The following is a 17,097-nucleotide window of genomic DNA, read 5'->3' as shown; positions in this document are numbered from 1 at the left end:
GTCAGAATCTGAACACTGATTGGATTATATGAAAGTCAATCGTATCTGTTTTACCAAGCCTGTTTAATCTACATAACCACGCCTTCAATGCGTCTGATAGGACGTGTCCTTCAGCGACACGCCTTTACCCCAACCCATCTTCATAGTTACGGTACGATGCTGAAATGAAAAGTTAGAAAAGAAATTCTTGATTTTTTTTTCACTCATTCAATAATTAGGTTAATAGGGCAGACGCAACTGGAGCAACTCGAAGGACGCATTTAACATGGAATGAAATCGATGGCATTTGATTAATATTTGCTTGGTAAGAAAACACTTACGCTACAAACTTGAGCTGTAAAGATATATTGCTCTGTTTTGCTCTGCGGATGGGATAGTGGAACGCTTTTCATCCATGTAACAATTTAAGTTTCACATTTATGTATGTATGTATATATATTTATAATGTGAATATGATTCACTGTTGTTGGTTAGGTTAGTTTGCGGTCATATCTAAATCTAAAATATGTTTCGTCTGTAATTTTGAAAGCATGGTCGACAGCCGAAAAGGTACCTCAAATTTTTCTGAATTTCGTTTAAATTTAACATGTGCAAAATATACCTTTTTGTAAGTAGATTTATGTATATGACTGTATTTCGTTAGATGTTGTGAAAATATACAGAAAACAACGTCTTTGATGAATCGTCTATTGAATACCTGCCTTAATCTTTCTTCAACTGCTCACGTGTCTTGTATTGTGATTGACGTTTGACTGATTATGTTTATCATAGTTTATAATGTCTTCAATAACTTTTTTTTCACCGCCATTTTAGTAGGGTAATAGCATGTTACATCTTTTCTAAGACATAGTTTCAGTTATGCACTATTCATGTTCTCACTACCTTTAATTTTGGAATGAATCCTCCCAAAATTAAACAAATAGTAATAACAACAACAACAACAACAACAATAATAATAATAATAATAATACAAAGGGTAGTAGGCCTTGTGCTGCCTGGAAGTGGATAAGTTACATCCTTGCAAGATCCTGGATCTCCCAGTGGACTGGTAGGAACTCTAAGATCCAGAAGAACAACAACTGACCCAAAAAGGAGCTTTAATAAAAAAGGACATAATCATTAAAAAAGATTTCCCTTGTCTTCTAGAATATAACTTATATAACAGGATATGCACATGTTTTGTGTGTTTAAAAATAAACTAGCTCTCATCATCACCAAACCACACACCTAGACAAAATTCTAGACACTGAGTAAAAAAAAAAACTTCACAGATAGATTTGCGTTCATGCGACGTGATTATTTGGTGTGGATGTCATTACTGTCTTGTGTGTTGTTTTGAAGGTTTGGTAGATTTTACCCGGAAACTCGGATAGAGAGGAAACAGTTCATTCTCCTCCCTTTCCCATGGGTTTCCATCTGCTAAATTTACCTAAACTTTACACCTCACCTATAACATAAGGGAAATTAAGAGAAGGATGTTTTCTCAGTGTATGGGGAAATATTGTAGTCATTTTACTGAGTGTTAGACTGAAGCATCTTTGTACTGTGAATTGTGACTCAAAGACAGAGTGTGCACAGAATACATAACTGCTGTGTCATACTAATACTCATCAAAATATGAATTTTAATGTAATAGAATTTTTTTTTCTCTTTGCAGCACATGTTATTTTATTTAGATGTGTTGGTACAGACTCAAAGTCTTGGTCTTATTTTCCATAACATCCTGAGGAAAACATTTAATTGGGCTGTACACATGTTTGTACTCTCTTTGTGTCCAGGCCAAACCTATAATGAGAGGTTGTTTTTACTGTTTTAGAGTTTCTCTCTCTCCCTCTCCCTCTCTCTCTCTCTCTCTCTCTCTCATACATTCCCCTTATCCCTTATTCCTTGCAGTCTCTCAACACTCCGCAAGCACTTCCTTCACTATTTTACCTTGGCTGACATATGTTTTTCATAACTGACATTCTTATAATGGAAAACTGTGATGGTGCATCAGTGTTAGCTGGAAAAGATTTGTTTTGGTAGTGGTCAGTTTGTCCAGGACTCTGCCCAACCCTGGAACACTTCTCTCGTTCTGCAGGGAAAAGAACTTTTCACACAACAGCTCCTCTGTTTCCCCCAAAAAAACAGACAATCTGTCCTTTACCCTGTGTTTTTCATTTCTTTTTCCTCTCTAATTTTCACCCCTGTCCCTCCGTTATCACCACTTTTTATCGCTACTTTATTTTCTTTTAAGAAGTAGGATTTACCTCTTCAGTGTAATATTTGATATTTGGTTCTGTTTGATTTACACTCATAACCAGAACTTGCTAATGCTATTTGCGTGTCTGTCTCTGTGCAGAGGTTGAGGGCTGCGGGACCATGGCGGAGGGGGAGGACTGCATGAGCAGTGCAGACTGGAGGGAAAAATGTGTGGCCCTGGAGGCTCTGCTTTTCAAGTTTCGGGGCCAGATTGTCGTGATTCGAGAGCTAACAGCGGAGAAGGTCGGTGTCCCGTTTGTGACGTTAAATCTGCGTCATGACAAACGCTGTTTGCCTCTCTTAGAGATACACACACACACCCTCACAGAGGACACACACACACACACACACACACACACACACACACTGTTTTCTCCCTCTCTCTCTCTCTCTCTCTCTCTCTCTCTCTCTCTCCCAGCATGGTCTTAAATAGCCATTACATTTGACTACATGCTGAGTGAGTAAAAAACTACAACCGTCATCTGCTGTTGGAGTAATTACAGAACAAGGATGTGGTTTGATCTGTGGTCTCCTCCCATAGTCTCTGCTGCTGACTTCATTCTCTGCCATTTCCAAGCCCGTTTGGATCCTTATCCCAGATTAACAGCCATCTGCGCTTCATGTCAGCCAGTTAGCCTTTTCAGTGGTTTGTGAAAGCAGACAAAAAGCTACCATTTTTTTTACATTATTTTTTGTAAGTAACAGAGCAGGTCAAAACTAAGTCTTCGGCTCTGCGTCTGTGTCTCAAATTGTGACAGAGTTGGTTCTTGAAGTATTGTGGCCTAGTTCCTTTGCTAGTCTCTAGGGAGAGCTGATTAGAGCTTAATATAAACAACCAACTGACCACAGCACACTAAGCAACTGCATTCTGGGATAGGAGAGACTGGTAGACTCAGAAAATCAACATATATAGCGATGTCTAAAATGGAGAGTTATGCTGAGAGTACGTCTGTGTACACAGTCTGGTCTTGTTTCAGTAGTTTGGTAAGGGTCCTATTTTTCAGTTGCTTTATACCTTTGCCATCGCCTACATATCAGTTAAGCTCACCTGGTCAGCTACCTTACTAAAGACCAATTTGTTACGGTCTCTGTGATTCTGTTACTGAGTATTTTCAACTATCGCATGTAGAGAACAAATGTAAATCAAATATTGCGCAACAAAAAGTCCTCGGTAAACAGCCACGTTTAGCTTTCAATAATAGTGACGTGCAAACTTCACACATATTTTGCTGCTAGGCTTATAGTTCAATTCAAAGACTGTTCACGGAAAAGTTTATTTGACATATAAGAATTTTGTCATACTCTGTATAAACACAGTGATATATTTACACACATATGCCCCGATACAAATCACCAGTGGTCCCTCTTACCTGTGTCATGCTACACACTGGCTTACACATATGAACTCACTCTGATAAAGATCAAGTGTTTTTGTTTCCCATTCCTGGTCTCTGAGTTTGGTGAAATGTGTTGATTTAAACAACGTGTGCATGAAAGAATTTCGTCAATCTGCCTGTGACTCATGTAGGGGTGTGTGTGGGTATTCTTTTCTCTCTCTCTCTCTCTCTCTCTCTCTCTCTCTCTCTCTCTCCCTCTCTCGCTTCATTTCACTTTATGTTGAAGTCATCTCCTTTATGCAAGTCATGCACTTTAGATAGCATTTGCATTCATTTCAACTCAATGTGCAATAATGTTTTCTGATATAACAGTTATGTGTGTGTGTGTGTGTGTGTGTGTGTGTGTGTGTGTGTGTGTGTGTGTGTGTGTGTGTGTGAGGAGAGGCTAATTCTCTTGCTTTGAGCCCTTGGCTTTTATGAAATGTTATCATCAGTGTTCTTAAGCAGGCGTGATGTGGGCTTATTTATCTAGTTATTCACATTAGTTCGATGCATATTTGTGAGAACGCCAGGGGTTTTAGAAATGATCTGTGCAATGCCTTTATGATTTTTGCAGGTGTAAGACTGTTGTTCTGGCAACTCTGGTATGAACTTAATTGGTATTGATGATTTTATGATAATTCGGCTGTAAATTTGTTACAATCTCATGTTCATTAGCTTTGGTAGATTCTTGGCTAATAGCGCTAACGTTAACAAAAACACTCCATGGAAAGCTGATACTCTCACCTAAAAGGTTCAGTCAAGGTCAGGAGACGTCGGTTAGGCAATGGAAAATTATTTGAACTTCCCTTTCCTACGTTATAAAGTTCAGTCTCTAAAAAAAAACCAGTATTAATAGGAACCCAACCTTATCCTCAATCCGCAATTCCAAATTCGCAGGTGCTGATAACAAATTTGAGTTTGTCTTATAACGAAAATTTATCATATGTCCAGTAAGTAGCTTGCAAAGTTCTCACTCACTCATTGTGAATCTGTGGGTTATGTGGAGAGCTATTTTAACAGGTCATTTTCGCTGCTGTAAATTCTCTTCCCTTGGCATATGTTGTAGATTCCTGCCCTTGGTGTGTTTTGAATCGGTTTGACGTTTAAACTTATAGTAGTAAATATTGTGGTTGAGGGTTTGAGATTCTGAGAGCGTACATTGAAACGGTGATGAGAGGCCAAAAGTATAGGTTGGAGTGGAAGGGAAATTTAGTGTACATAGATCTGGAGGGAAAATGTAATGAGGACGGGAGTTGGAAGGAAAAGAGACATAGAAGAGCAAAGCATAACAAAGGGAAAGTGTTGTGTGGATAGGAGTGAAAGGAAAGTGTGGTGAGAGAAGAGGCAGAAGGAAAGAGTGGTGTCGTCAGGAGTGAGAAGGAAGAGAGAAAGAAGAGAATTTGAAATGAAAAAAAAAAAGAAAAAGAAGAAGGACAGAGAGGAGGAAGGTGAAAGTGACAAAATTCAAACCAACAAGGGAGGAAAAAGGAGAAACGAGAAGGAAATTAAAGAGTGAGGGAGGGGAGGAGCAGGAGAGGGAGGACAGCAAGAGAGAGAGAGAGAGAGAGGGAGACAGACAGAGAGAGAGAGAGAGACAGACAGAGAGAGAGCGAGAGAGTGAGAGACAGACAGAGAGAGAGAGAGAGAGTGAGAGAGAAAGCAAGTAAGAGCAGAAAATAACCACTCCTGTAATCACTCAGACGCCCAGGGGAGGAAATTCCTGGGTTTGTAAACAGTGTGTATGTGTGTGTGTGTGTGTGTGTGTGTGTGTGTGTGTATGAGTGTGAGTGTGAGTTTGTGTTACACAGGAAGTCAGCAAACAACACACTCTCACATATGGGTTAGATATAGTTCACTGATCATCTGCCATATATTTCCATCATACTTTCTTTTCTCTGAAACATTCAAAATATTATTTAATAACACGAGAACTACGAGACAACAGTAATGAGCTGCGGTGGAAAGTAAATCCCACGTTACCGTTTACAGATCAAGGAATCACCTTGGGTCAGATCTTAAGAGATTATCGTAATAATAATAAATTCAAAAAGAGTAAAACACTTTATATTAATAGACAGCTGAATTCTCTCTCTCTCTTTTTTTTTCCCACTGAATCTCTCTCACCTCCTCTCCATTCCACTCATTGCCAGCACACAGGCCGGCCTATAGTTCTCTTTCGCACAACATCCATAACGTTGAACGTCATAACAAACCACTGAACCGAGCGGGAAAAAAAAAAAAAACGAGCTTCATTAAGAGTAGATCGTTGAAGCCGTGTGTGGGATGAAGTCTGCAAAACGCTCATTTACAACGTACGGCCTCCCAACGCTGAGAGTACACTGTGAGAAGAAGAATGAATGTATTGAAAGTTAGAGTCTTTTTCTCTGCTCTTCCTGTCTGCCTCTTTTAGATTGATTCCACATTTCTACGGGCAGCAGTTACAGAGAACGGAGGCCAGGGTAGCGTATGGTAGCAATGGAGCACAAGTGCTTTGTCCCATAGAACACCAGACTAAGGGACGTTGCTGCTGGTCTATGTGACGTCTGCCTGCTTAGGAGAGCCAGGCCTTCACAGCACTCGTACTGGCCACCACAATAAGCCAGTGTAATCCTACTGCCCTTTGTGAATGTGCTTTGGTGGGGTTTTTTTTTTTTTTTTTTGACTGAATATGGCAGTCCATTCACCATGACCAAACTGTGATTCACGTGCCAAGCCTCCAGCGTTAGTCTGTGCTGGGAAATGACTTCTTGTCCCCAGAAAATACGGCTTGCTTACTAACAAACAGAAGGTCAACAACATACACAGACCCTTACTGTCAGTAATCATGTTCGCTGTTTGGTCTATTTCTGCGGTTCCGCTTTGATGCTTGTTATGAATCCCCAGTAAACATGTGCTTCTCATCCGAGTGTCTGTTGGGAAGCGTCTCTGGAAAGACGGACTAGCGGATCAACCGCCGAGATGTTTGTTTTTTTGGAGTTTTTCTGTGTCGTCTGTCGCTGGACTGTGTACTTCATTTGGTTGAGCGCTGTCCTTGTACATGTTACACATCCGTGAAAAATGTGTTGTGTTCATTTTATTCAAACCATAAATATTACCACATTTAAATATACAGATTTGACCCAATAACTGAAACTGTCAAATCTGAAAATGAATTGTCCTGCGGAGTGAGACTGTGGTGGTTTAGGTGACCGTACCGAATGCTGACCTCGGTTGCAGTCGCTACTCTCACTGCAAACGGTGTAACGAAAATGCGAGTTTATCGAGTCGTGCGTCTGGACGTGAGATGTATGCCGTTAGCTGTGTGAAAGGGGAGCGGCAAAGCCGACACTTGGGAATTTGGAGAGTTAGTGTTGTGCTGGGTGTTACAGAGGCAGGCTTTGTGAGCTGGCTTGCTATGGAGCGGATGGATGGAGGCGAGGCCGGGGGGGGGGTTGGGGGGGTTAGAGGGAGGGAGGGGGGTGGGGTAGAGAAAGCTGGCCACAGCGAGCCACGACTGGTATGCCAGGAATGGAGGGCCCGACTGTATGGGGCCGTGAAGTGGAGCATCGCTGTAGATTACAGAGGCTGCTTTGGAGCGACGTGGGGTGTGTGTGTGTGGGGGGGGGTACCATTTTCAGTTGAGCGGTTTTAACAAATCCAATTCTTAATTCTTCAAAGGGACTGTTTTTTAAAAGAATTGTTCTGGTTTTGTTGTGTGGGATCAGTTTGACTGTTTTCCTAAAAGCAGTCAGAAGGTTTTGATGTTTAGCAGTTCAGATGATGATAGCGTCCAGAACAGCTGCACAGTTTAGTTCTAGTTCATTTGGAGAGGCCAAGAATCTCTTAAGGGTAGGGTTATCATTCGGTTCTTATGTTTACAGTCAGAGTTCAAAAGGACTGGATGGGGGAAGTTTACTCTGTGTGTCTCATTTTCAGGAAAAAAAAAAAAAAAAAAGGACTAAGATGGCAGCAAAGAATTGTTTGTGGCTTCCATTTATCTGATGTTTCTAATTACATGCAGTTGTTTATGTTGGTTCTATTTATGAGATACTCTTTCCAGGAGTGATGTGTAGTTTTGCTGTTTTGTGGGAGGCCGATTTGAATCAGTTTCAGTTGTGAATCGAGATGAGAGATGAATTTGCTCCGCGTGTGTAACCCGTGGGTCAATCAATCAGAAAGATCAGGCTGTGTCTGCCAGTGGACACGGGTCTAGCTTGTCTTTGAGTATTCCCGATTTGTTAATATCATTGTAATGTAGTTTTTCTCATGAATTAACATGGTGCGTCGGAACCGTGTTGATTTTAAAAAAGTATGATCATCACGACAATTTCGTCTCAAAGAAGTTCTGTCCGACCAAACGTAAGAAATTCGACTATTTCCTTGTGGTCGAGTGGTTTGGACAAAACACGGAGGTTGGGGAGAGAGTGTTTCTGGTTTGGGTGGGAGCTGATAGTTTTTACAGAAAACCACAGCTTAATGTTTGTTGGCTAATCTTAACCAATGAGTTTGTTTCTACTATTTACCTCTGAGAACCTACGGTATGTAGTGACATATCCAGTATTTCACAGTGAAAAATATTTTCAAACCTGTACACCTAACACACACACACACACACACACACACACACAAAAGCAGATTGCCCAGCATTGAACGGGCTGTTGGTGTGTCCCTCTCTCCAGCTGTAAGGGTCTGTAATTATTCTGCCCTCCTCTGCCTGGTTCTATATATGAATACCGAGGGCAGTGGCGGTTTTTCATTTGTGGAAGATCTTGGCTTCTGTAGTGTCCTTTTCAACCCAGCACTGATGGGTGTGTACCTGGAGATGTTTATGGATACGCGTGTGCAGGACCGACTGTCATTATAGGCCCCGTGTGCGTAAATACACGGTAAAGAGTGACATCACTCCAGCGTGCCTTGACCGTTTGTGGTAGTAACTGTGCGGTATAGACCATTGGCTGCTGCTATTCATCTTTTACGTATGTCAAATGCTACTTTTAATTGTTAGGCAGTGTTTGTTTCTACTGAAAAGCTTTAAAGCAATAGAGCGAAGCGCAAATAAAATTCATTGAATCATCTTTTTATTTATTTACTTACTTATTTGACTGTTTTACTGGAAAGCACCAAAAATGAACGCTTCACGGTTAACTTAACGCGGACTGGCAGAAGTTGTCAAAAGCCATTAGGACACGCACTGATAAAGACCGGAGTGGACAGAAATCAGTTCACAGTGAACTAGCCTTACAGGAAGCCTAACAGGAAAACACTGCAGTTGAATAGAGTGAACTAGATGAAATGCAATGGGTCAGAGCGATCTAGTGGAAAATGACTAAATCCACAGTCCTGTACACTGCTGACCTTATAAAACAGTCTTTAATAGGCTATTAGACTTCAGTGCCAAATTGAGATCTTTTAAAAACAACCTTTTTTTTTTTCCAGAGCGCCCCTGTGAACAGTTCCAGCAACCACACACACACACACACACAAACACCAAGCACATCAGAGACTTTGGGTTAATTTTTCATGGAGAGCATGAATAAAGCAGCAGCAGTGAACCAGAACTGGTGTAGCAGGCCAGGTTTGCTATGCAGTTGTTCTCAGAAGTACTGCCAAAGCAGCAACTTATTGCTTTCTGAACTATTCACACAGCATCAGGTCTTCTCTCATTGTCTGTCTGCATATGTATGCACACCTACAGATATAACAGTAATCAGCTGTGTGTGTGTGTGTGTGTGTGTGTGTAAAATGTGCCAGATCATTGCACAAAGAATAGCTAAATAACATCTGTCACGTCAATCAACAGACAAATTGCACAAAAAAAATAATAATAATCAAGACGAACAATTTTCCAACACGATTGTAGAAAGCGGCACAGATGAAAGACCAAATCACTGAGTTCACTGCCTTCCTACTCCGGGTCATCTTCACGTGATGTGGGGTGATTAATGGTCAATATACTTTGTACAGATCGTACCGTCTCCCTCTGGACACACTAACACGACCCCATTGTTTTTGTTAACCCTAGTTCATGCCTCTTTAACCTCACTCTTTTCCCAGATGTGTCAGATCACTGTTACTTTGAAAGCCCATCCAACACACACACACACTCTGCCACTCTGAGCCAAGGAATGCTTGAGAAGCTTGTGTGTGTGTGTGTGTGTGTGTGTGTAAAAGAAAGAGAGAGAGAGAGAGAGAGAGAGAGAGAGAGAGTCTTTGTGGTGACCAGCAGCAGACCTCTAAAATCTTTGACATTAATCATTGCAAATTCTTGGTTCTGAGGTCACGTAGGAGACCGGTGTCATAGAGCATTCTGTGGTGTCAGTCAGAAATATGTGGTGACCTCAATACATCACCCACCCATTCACAGACTCTTAACACACTAGTCATTTTGGCCAGTAATTCTCAAAGCTTTAAGCTGTTATAGAATTACTCACAGCACGTACAATTGTTTCCAACAAACACTGTGCGTACGTGAATCCATCAAAACAACAGGCCATACATCACATGATAACTTTACATGGACAAACAGGAACATGTACATCTTCACAGTAACAGGCAATTTAGATGAAAGTCTCTTGCTGCAGCTACTTGGCAGGAAACCGTTGCCCATTCACGTGATTAATGGAGCATATTTTCTAGATTTCATAATATTGTGATAATGTTTTGGGGTTTTTTTTCTCTTCCTGAGGAATATATGAAAGACATTACAGATCTGCTGTGCTGTCTCCAGGTTTGTATTTGGACAGCTTTGCAGTGATTTTGAGTGGCACCCTCGCTATGTTAAAAATGGTCCAAAGGTCCTGACTTTAATAAGCCGCTCAGTGTTCCGCTTTGCTGGATGTACCGCAGTCTTGCATGGTTGAAGTTCATATTTATTTTTATAAGAGGAAATAACCCGCCGTCTTGGAAAAAATCATCTTGTTTTTTCTTAGGTTAGATGGAGCAGGTTAATGGCTACACGGCTACACTTGTGCCATGGGAAACAGAGTGAGAAATAGTTAGGGCTTCTCGATTTTAACATGTTTAAATGAGTTTTTTTAATGTTTTTTTTTTTTTTTTTTGCTCTCTATGCCCCGCCCCCCCTTCTCCAGATGCAGCAGTTAGAGACCCAGGTATTAGAGGCTGACAGACGTGCTTATGAGGCCAACCAACAGGTAAGAATTCTATCTATCTATCTATCTATCTATCTATCTATCTATCTATCTATCTATCTATCTATCTATTAACCTCTCTGACATTCCCTCTGTCCAAAATCCTGTGTGTGTGTGCGTGTGTGTGTGTGTGTGTTTGTCTGAGAGGGTATCTGTTTGTTGGTTTGGTGAATGCTTCCTTAATTTGACACAAGTTCCTTGACCATGTGGATCTGCATTTGTGTGTGTGTGTGTGTGTGTATGTCAGGTTCAGTGGATGGAGGAACGGCTGAAGGCTGCTGACCTGCAGTCAGGTGACTCAGAGCTCCGTTTGTTCAGACGCTGTCAGAAGCTGCAGGCCTTGCTACAGGAAAAAGATGAGCTTATTGCCCTGCTGGAGCAGCAGCTGGAAGAGCAGGTCAGTACTTACCTTCTCCACTAGAGGGCAGTGAGGAGCAAGAACAGCTCTCACCACACTCTGGCCCGGCATTAATGCTCAGAGTATTTTAGAGTACAGTTCTGGGAAAAAGCAGGCTCAGCTTATATAATGTTCTTATAATACTCTAATATTGTTTTGTCTTCCTTGTCTAACCATGGTAAATATTATCCACAGATAACAGGTAAATGTTCAATTAGAGACCAGCCTCTGTACTGTGCTAAAATATGCATTCTCTCTAAAAAGGTAATAATGTGTCGCTCAGAAACAGATCCGCCTCCAAGATGCCAAGACTGTGGAGGAGAAAGCTGCCAAAATCAAAGAGTGGGTGATGCTGAAGCTAAATGAGGTATGTGTTTCTGTGTGTGTGTGTGTGTGTGTGTGTGTGTGTGTGTGTGAGTGTGTGTGTGTGTGTGTGTGAGTGTGTGTGTGTGTGTGTGTGTGTGTGTGTGTCTGTGTTTGTGTGTCTGTATACATTCAGGGATGCATATGAACATATATAAGAGCAAATATGTTTTTATACATTACCAAATTCTTACTACTTTTAGTTTGAGACAGAGAATGCTGCACTGAGGGAGACAAACCAACAGCAGGAAGCTCAGATACTGGAGCTACAGAGACAATTGCAAGGTAAGCGTTTATGTACCAAAGAGCAAAATGTAAAGCTGCTTGTTTGTAGCCTCCACATAGAACGTACGTAAATACACAGAAGTATTAAAAGAGTGTGAGTGGAATATTCTCGCGTTGCTAACTACCAGTGGCTGTGAGGTTCGCTTTTCTTTTTTCCACTCCGTCCGTCAGCAGCGGAGCAGACTCAGAGAGATGCGGTTCATCCCAGGCCCGGCCAAGCCCAGCGTCTCAGTAGCCTCACTTTCGGCTCCTTCCAACTGCGAGGGAAAAACCCCCAGGTGTTGTCCAGCCCCCAGCCCATCCAGCACAGCGTCAGCGTCCAATCACACGCCAGAGACGCAGACAGGAGACCCTCATCTGGTGTGATTACTAAACATGTATACCTGGTTAGGCTTATCAATTAAAGTTCATGCGTATGTGTATATTCTGAATGGAATACTAAGGTATGCTAAGCTGAAGCGCTCTGTGCTTTTTCAGAAATGGGATAATATATTAGCCTAGTTATTTTATCAGGAGTATAGTCAGTTTTTATCTACGTAAGTGCTTATGTAAGTTCAGTAGTCTTTAGGTTATTATGTTTATATTTATTCAGATCTTGGGAGTTCCAAACCTGTTCACTTATTACAAGGCTACTGACCAAGTCTTTCTGTGTTTTCTCTTTTTTTTTTTTCTAAAGACCGGGGGGTGAAGCAGAGTCCTGAGAAAGAGGGTCAGGGGTCGACCCCTAAGATGGAGTCTGACGACGAGGGTGAATGTGAGAGTGCGGGATGTTCTCCATCTCGTGGCGTCTCTTCCGTGCTTTCCAGCGCCGCCTCTGAAGGCGAGCAGGAAGTTAGCAGCGGGCCGCAGTTTAGCCGACCCGCTAGCGAGAACTACCAAACCGCTTCCGACGACAGCAGCTCGCTCTTCGACGACGACATGCAGCGCGCTGAACGACCCCACTTCCGTCTTCTGGGTTCCGAGCCAGAGTCAAAGCTGAAAAGTGGTGGGAAAGCTGACTTCGAAGACGCCTCCTCAGACGAACTCAACAAACGCTTTCAGTCCCAACGCCTCGACTCCTCGTCCTCCTCGAGCGAAGCTAACACTCCCAGTCCCATTCTGACTCCTGCTCTGACTCCCAAAAGGCCGACTCCCACCCACGACTCCCAGGACACCCCCGCATCTCCCAAGCAACCTCGCCTCCGCACCCCTAATGCGTTCAGTGTTAGCATAGCATTAGCAAAGAAACATTTAAGCCAGCCCCCGCTATGCAGCGAATTAGCCCAGGGACGAACGAGGAACGCCATCAGCATGCTCCGCCCACTCAGGCCACAGGAGGCGGAGCTAGACCAGGAGCAGGACATGGAGATGGGTCAGGAAATGTCCCCGCAGGTGCTCAATGAGCCGACTCAGATGCCAGATCCGTCTGCCGCCTTGCCGGGGAGCAAACCCCCCACGCCCCCCCTGCACAGGTTTCCCTCCTGGGTGAGTTTCCCTGTCCTGTGAAAGGATAGGAGAAAAGAACAGGGCAAAGTTTTTATCTTGATCGGTTTAAATCAACTGTGTGTCATCTAACTCATGTCAACAGGCCTTAGCTGTATCTGTATGGTATTTAGGGTAATACTACACTTTACAGTAACAGTACAAATACAATACATAGTGTAGGAATAGATAAATACTGTACAGTATAAGTACTGTATAAATACTGTATTGTAATCTTGTAAAAGTACTGAGTAGTCTATGCTCTCCGTGAACTTTTCTACATTAGGAAAATTTAGCCAGCTCTTGCTTTTGTCGATTTAATTGAAGTATAATTTGATGTGAGATATTGGAATGGACGATTAATGTAAATGTGCCTGTTGCTGATCTTAGGAGAGCAGAATCTATGCAGTGGCCAAGTCTGGTATAAGACTGTCAGAAACAACATGTGCAGGTGTCGCTAACAAAGGTAAGAGTTCTCATCCCCAAATGAAAAACGTTCTGTCTTCTATCCTCTGTGTATTCCTGTCACTCTCTTCAGACATTTTACCCCTCTTCATCTCTCTCTCTATTCTTGCTAAATGCTATTTTCTGAATGTCACACACAGAGGTTCTCTTCCTGACGTAATGCGTTGGAAAATGAATCAGTCACACATAAAGTCAGCCAGGCTGTGAAATGTTTAACTGATCTGTGAATGTTGCTCTTTTCTTATTTTAGACTCAGTCCTGCCCTCCTCATGCCCAGCCTACATGCTTTATGCGTCTCTGATCTACAAGAATACAAACACGCCTGTTTATTCTACACTCAAAGGGGTATGGGTGTGTGTGTATCTGTGTCTGTGTGTGTGTGTGTGTGTGTGGACATTAGTGCTCTGTATTCTCTCAGGGGACAATATGTGTTAGCTTACATGGTGTTTTTTCATATTTAAGTGTTTGTACATGGGTGTGTATGTGTGTGTTTGTGTGTGTTTGTGTGTGTGTGTGTGTGTGTGTGTGTGTCTGTGTGTGTGTGTGCGTGTGTGTGTGTGTGTGTGTGTGTGCGCTCACATTTATGTGTGTTGTACCTGTGCACACTTGTCCATTCCCTGTCTAACTAGGCTTGCATGTGCAGGTGTGTGTGTGTGTGTGTGTGCGTGCATATGTGTCTTTGTGTGTGTGTGTGTGTGTATGTATGCACATGTGTAACAGCTCCTCTCTCTCCTCAGAGAGCTATGTTGCTTAGCAATGGTCAGTTCTCAGAGGAGTCATCCAGTTCAGAGGAGGAGGAGAGTTCAGAGGAGTGTTATTCAAACTCAGGAGAGGAGGAAAACTCTCTTTACGGTTCTCAAAATTCTGCCTCAGACTCTCACAAGGGTAACAGTCATGGAAGCCCACGCACGCTCAAGAGAGGTACACATCCATACAGTACCTACATAAACACTGCCTCTCTCACACACACACTTAGTCACATGGAGTCCTCTCTTTGAACCCGTGGGTACTGTCTCTGTGTGTTAGCTGTGTCCCTGTCCTCCATGGCATCCGAGAGCGATTATGCCATTCCACCTGACGCCTACTCCACTGACACTGAGTGCTCCGAACCAGAAAACAAACTTCCAAAGACCTCTTCCTCCAGCAGTGACAGCGGAAAGAGCGTAGGCTACATTCACGCACTCACACACACACACGCACACACAGATACACACACACACACACATACATATTTCACACACCGCCACGTTAAAATGTCATCCTTCAAGAGCAGAATTTTATTGAATCCCAGGAGCCGATGGAGAAGTCTGGGTACCTCCTAAAGATGGTGAAGACTTGGAAAAAGACGTGGAAGAGACGTTGGTTTGTGCTGAAGGATGGAGAACTTCTCTACTACAAGTCACCGGTCAGTCTAACAAGAAACTGCCAGGACTAGTCTACACGGGTTTGACTGGTTTCTCCCTCTCTTATCCCTGCCATGATAACCGCTAACCTTTCATAATACAATAAATTCATGACTCACAGCAGGAAATCGGGCAAGATCACTGGTAAATTATTACTATAAGAATGTAATGTACAGCATCACTCACAAACCCCCTGACGATGTGTGTCCCTAAAGAGTGACGTCATCCGTAAGCCGCAGGGTCAGATTGAGCTCAGCGCATCCAGCAGCATCGCTCGTGGCGACGGCAAACAGATGCTTCAGGTACGCCGTGACGGTTTGCGAACGCACGCCTCTCTTTGCGCACTGGACTTCGCCGCCGTGTGGTTTTGACATTTCGATTTGGAGAACGCAGTTTGGAAGTGATGGTGTCGACCGTTTTCTCTTCGCAGATCACGACTGGGAAACACGCGTATAATCTGAAGGCGGATTCGCCGAACCTGCTGGAGGAATGGATGCGGGTTCTGCAGAGCGTCGTGCGAGTCAAAGCCGCCAGTCCGCTCTTCACGCAGCCCGACGTTCGTCCAATCATGAGAGGCCATCTGATGAAGGTAAAACATATACTATATGGCATACAGTGTGACCTTAGTAAATATTCAACTTGGAAAAAGAAAAAAGGATTTCCAAAGGAAATTACAGTTTATTTGGCATGTTCCTGGTTTCCCCTATCACTCCATAACGTTGTTTTGGATGGATTCATTTTATACCATCCACTCATGCATTCCATTTTATACAAAGTAGCACATTTTGATGCATCATGTATACTATATTTTGATATATATATATATATTCAACACTCGCCCATCTCATACCAGCAGCCAGTACACAGCTTTGGTGACATTCTGTAGCTTAATATCAACATGTAAGTGGCCTATTCTGTGTACTTGACTCTTTCAGGTGAAACATGGTTATTCTAAGCATGTGTGGTGTGCACTCTTTGGGAAAACACTCTATTACTTCAGAAGTCAAGACGACAAGGTACAGGCCTCTTAAATTGTATTGTGTGTGTGTGTGTGTGTGTGTCTGTGTGTGTGCGTGTGTACGAAATACTGTACTCATACATTCTCTTCTCTCAGTTCCCACTTGGTCAGATCCGACTGTGGGAAGCCCGTGTGGAGGAAGTGGAGAGACCCAGTTACTCAGATGGGGACAGTAAGTGGGGCAGCCAGGGCACCCAGTCTGCCCGCTTCACGGTCTCTATTCAGCCCCTCAACCAGAGCCCCACATACCTGCTCATAGACTCCCAGCATGAAAAGGTGGGCAGAGAGCCAAAAATAACGTTGATCACTCTCTCCGGAGCACGTGTGAGCTATGGGATGTTACATTTCAGATATAAACTGGATCTTCTTGTCAACAGTGTAGATAAGTTACAGAGCTGGAACCGGGTTTAAAACACATTTACTGTAATGTGCTGAAATCTGCTCAGAGAGCAACAGTGGAGAAATTTTGATTTCAACTTAGCTCAAGAACAAAAATTAGGAAATACGCTTATGTTTAAGATAGCATCCTCTGTGTGTGTGTGTGTGTGTGTGTGTGTGTGTGTGTGTGTGTTTGTGTGTGTGTGTGTGTTTGTGTGTGCGTGTTCGTTTGTGTACAAACGTATATGTGTGTCTCCAGTTTAATGCTCCTCTCTCTGTCTCTCTTGTGTAGGCTGCATGGTTGTACCATCTGTCCGTGGCAGCGGGCACTGCCGTGGGTCAAGTGGGCACTGAGTTTGAGCAACTGGTGGGCAAACTCCTCAGCGTAGACGGAGACCCAGGTAAGCGTCACACTGCCGAAAAATCCTCAGTCTCCCTTTGTATATCACTCAGTTAATTTTCTGAATCCTCCACTGAATCCAACTTTAACGTGCTCACTCCCGTACGTTCAGGTTCTCAGGTCTGGAGACATCCCATGCTGTGTTTTAGTAAGGAGGGTCTCTCCTCCCCCCTGACCACC

At 43.0% G+C, this 17,097-nt stretch overlaps 1 protein-coding gene across 2 annotated transcripts in view; it reads left to right on the top strand.

Moving 5' to 3' along the window:
- The first annotated feature begins 241 nt into the window (after positions 1 to 241).
- Positions 242 to 17,097, top strand: part of plekhh2 (pleckstrin homology domain containing, family H (with MyTH4 domain) member 2) — a 21,781-nt gene continuing 4,925 nt past the window's right edge. The window contains exons 1-19 of one of the 2 annotated variants that reach the window (XM_030771966.1): positions 242 to 304; positions 2,342 to 2,484; positions 10,688 to 10,750; positions 10,995 to 11,144; positions 11,428 to 11,511; positions 11,711 to 11,792; positions 11,964 to 12,152; positions 12,469 to 13,256; positions 13,644 to 13,719; positions 13,969 to 14,063; positions 14,456 to 14,639; positions 14,745 to 14,881; positions 15,010 to 15,123; positions 15,337 to 15,423; positions 15,552 to 15,710; positions 16,057 to 16,137; positions 16,236 to 16,415; positions 16,810 to 16,918; positions 17,030 to 17,097. The exon at positions 17,030 to 17,097 is cut by the window's right edge and continues 45 nt beyond it. In XM_030771966.1, the coding sequence (XP_030627826.1) occupies positions 2,362 to 2,484; positions 10,688 to 10,750; positions 10,995 to 11,144; positions 11,428 to 11,511; positions 11,711 to 11,792; positions 11,964 to 12,152; positions 12,469 to 13,256; positions 13,644 to 13,719; positions 13,969 to 14,063; positions 14,456 to 14,639; positions 14,745 to 14,881; positions 15,010 to 15,123; positions 15,337 to 15,423; positions 15,552 to 15,710; positions 16,057 to 16,137; positions 16,236 to 16,415; positions 16,810 to 16,918; positions 17,030 to 17,097 (2,769 nt within the window). In that variant the 5' untranslated portion in view covers positions 242 to 304; positions 2,342 to 2,361. Of the gene's footprint in view, positions 305 to 2,341; positions 2,485 to 10,687; positions 10,751 to 10,994; positions 11,145 to 11,427; positions 11,512 to 11,710; positions 11,793 to 11,963; positions 12,153 to 12,468; positions 13,257 to 13,643; positions 13,720 to 13,968; positions 14,064 to 14,455; positions 14,640 to 14,744; positions 14,882 to 15,009; positions 15,124 to 15,336; positions 15,424 to 15,551; positions 15,711 to 16,056; positions 16,138 to 16,235; positions 16,416 to 16,809; positions 16,919 to 17,029 lie in introns of those variants that run through there. The other variant, XM_030771967.1, reaches the window with a different exon arrangement.

The sequence above is a fragment of the Chanos chanos genome, chromosome 4 (genome assembly GCF_902362185.1).
Source record: "Chanos chanos chromosome 4, fChaCha1.1, whole genome shotgun sequence".
Lineage (NCBI taxonomy): Eukaryota > Metazoa > Chordata > Actinopteri > Gonorynchiformes > Chanidae > Chanos > Chanos chanos.
Note: the sequence above shows the minus strand (reverse complement) of the source record. Positions and strands in the feature narration are given on the sequence as shown.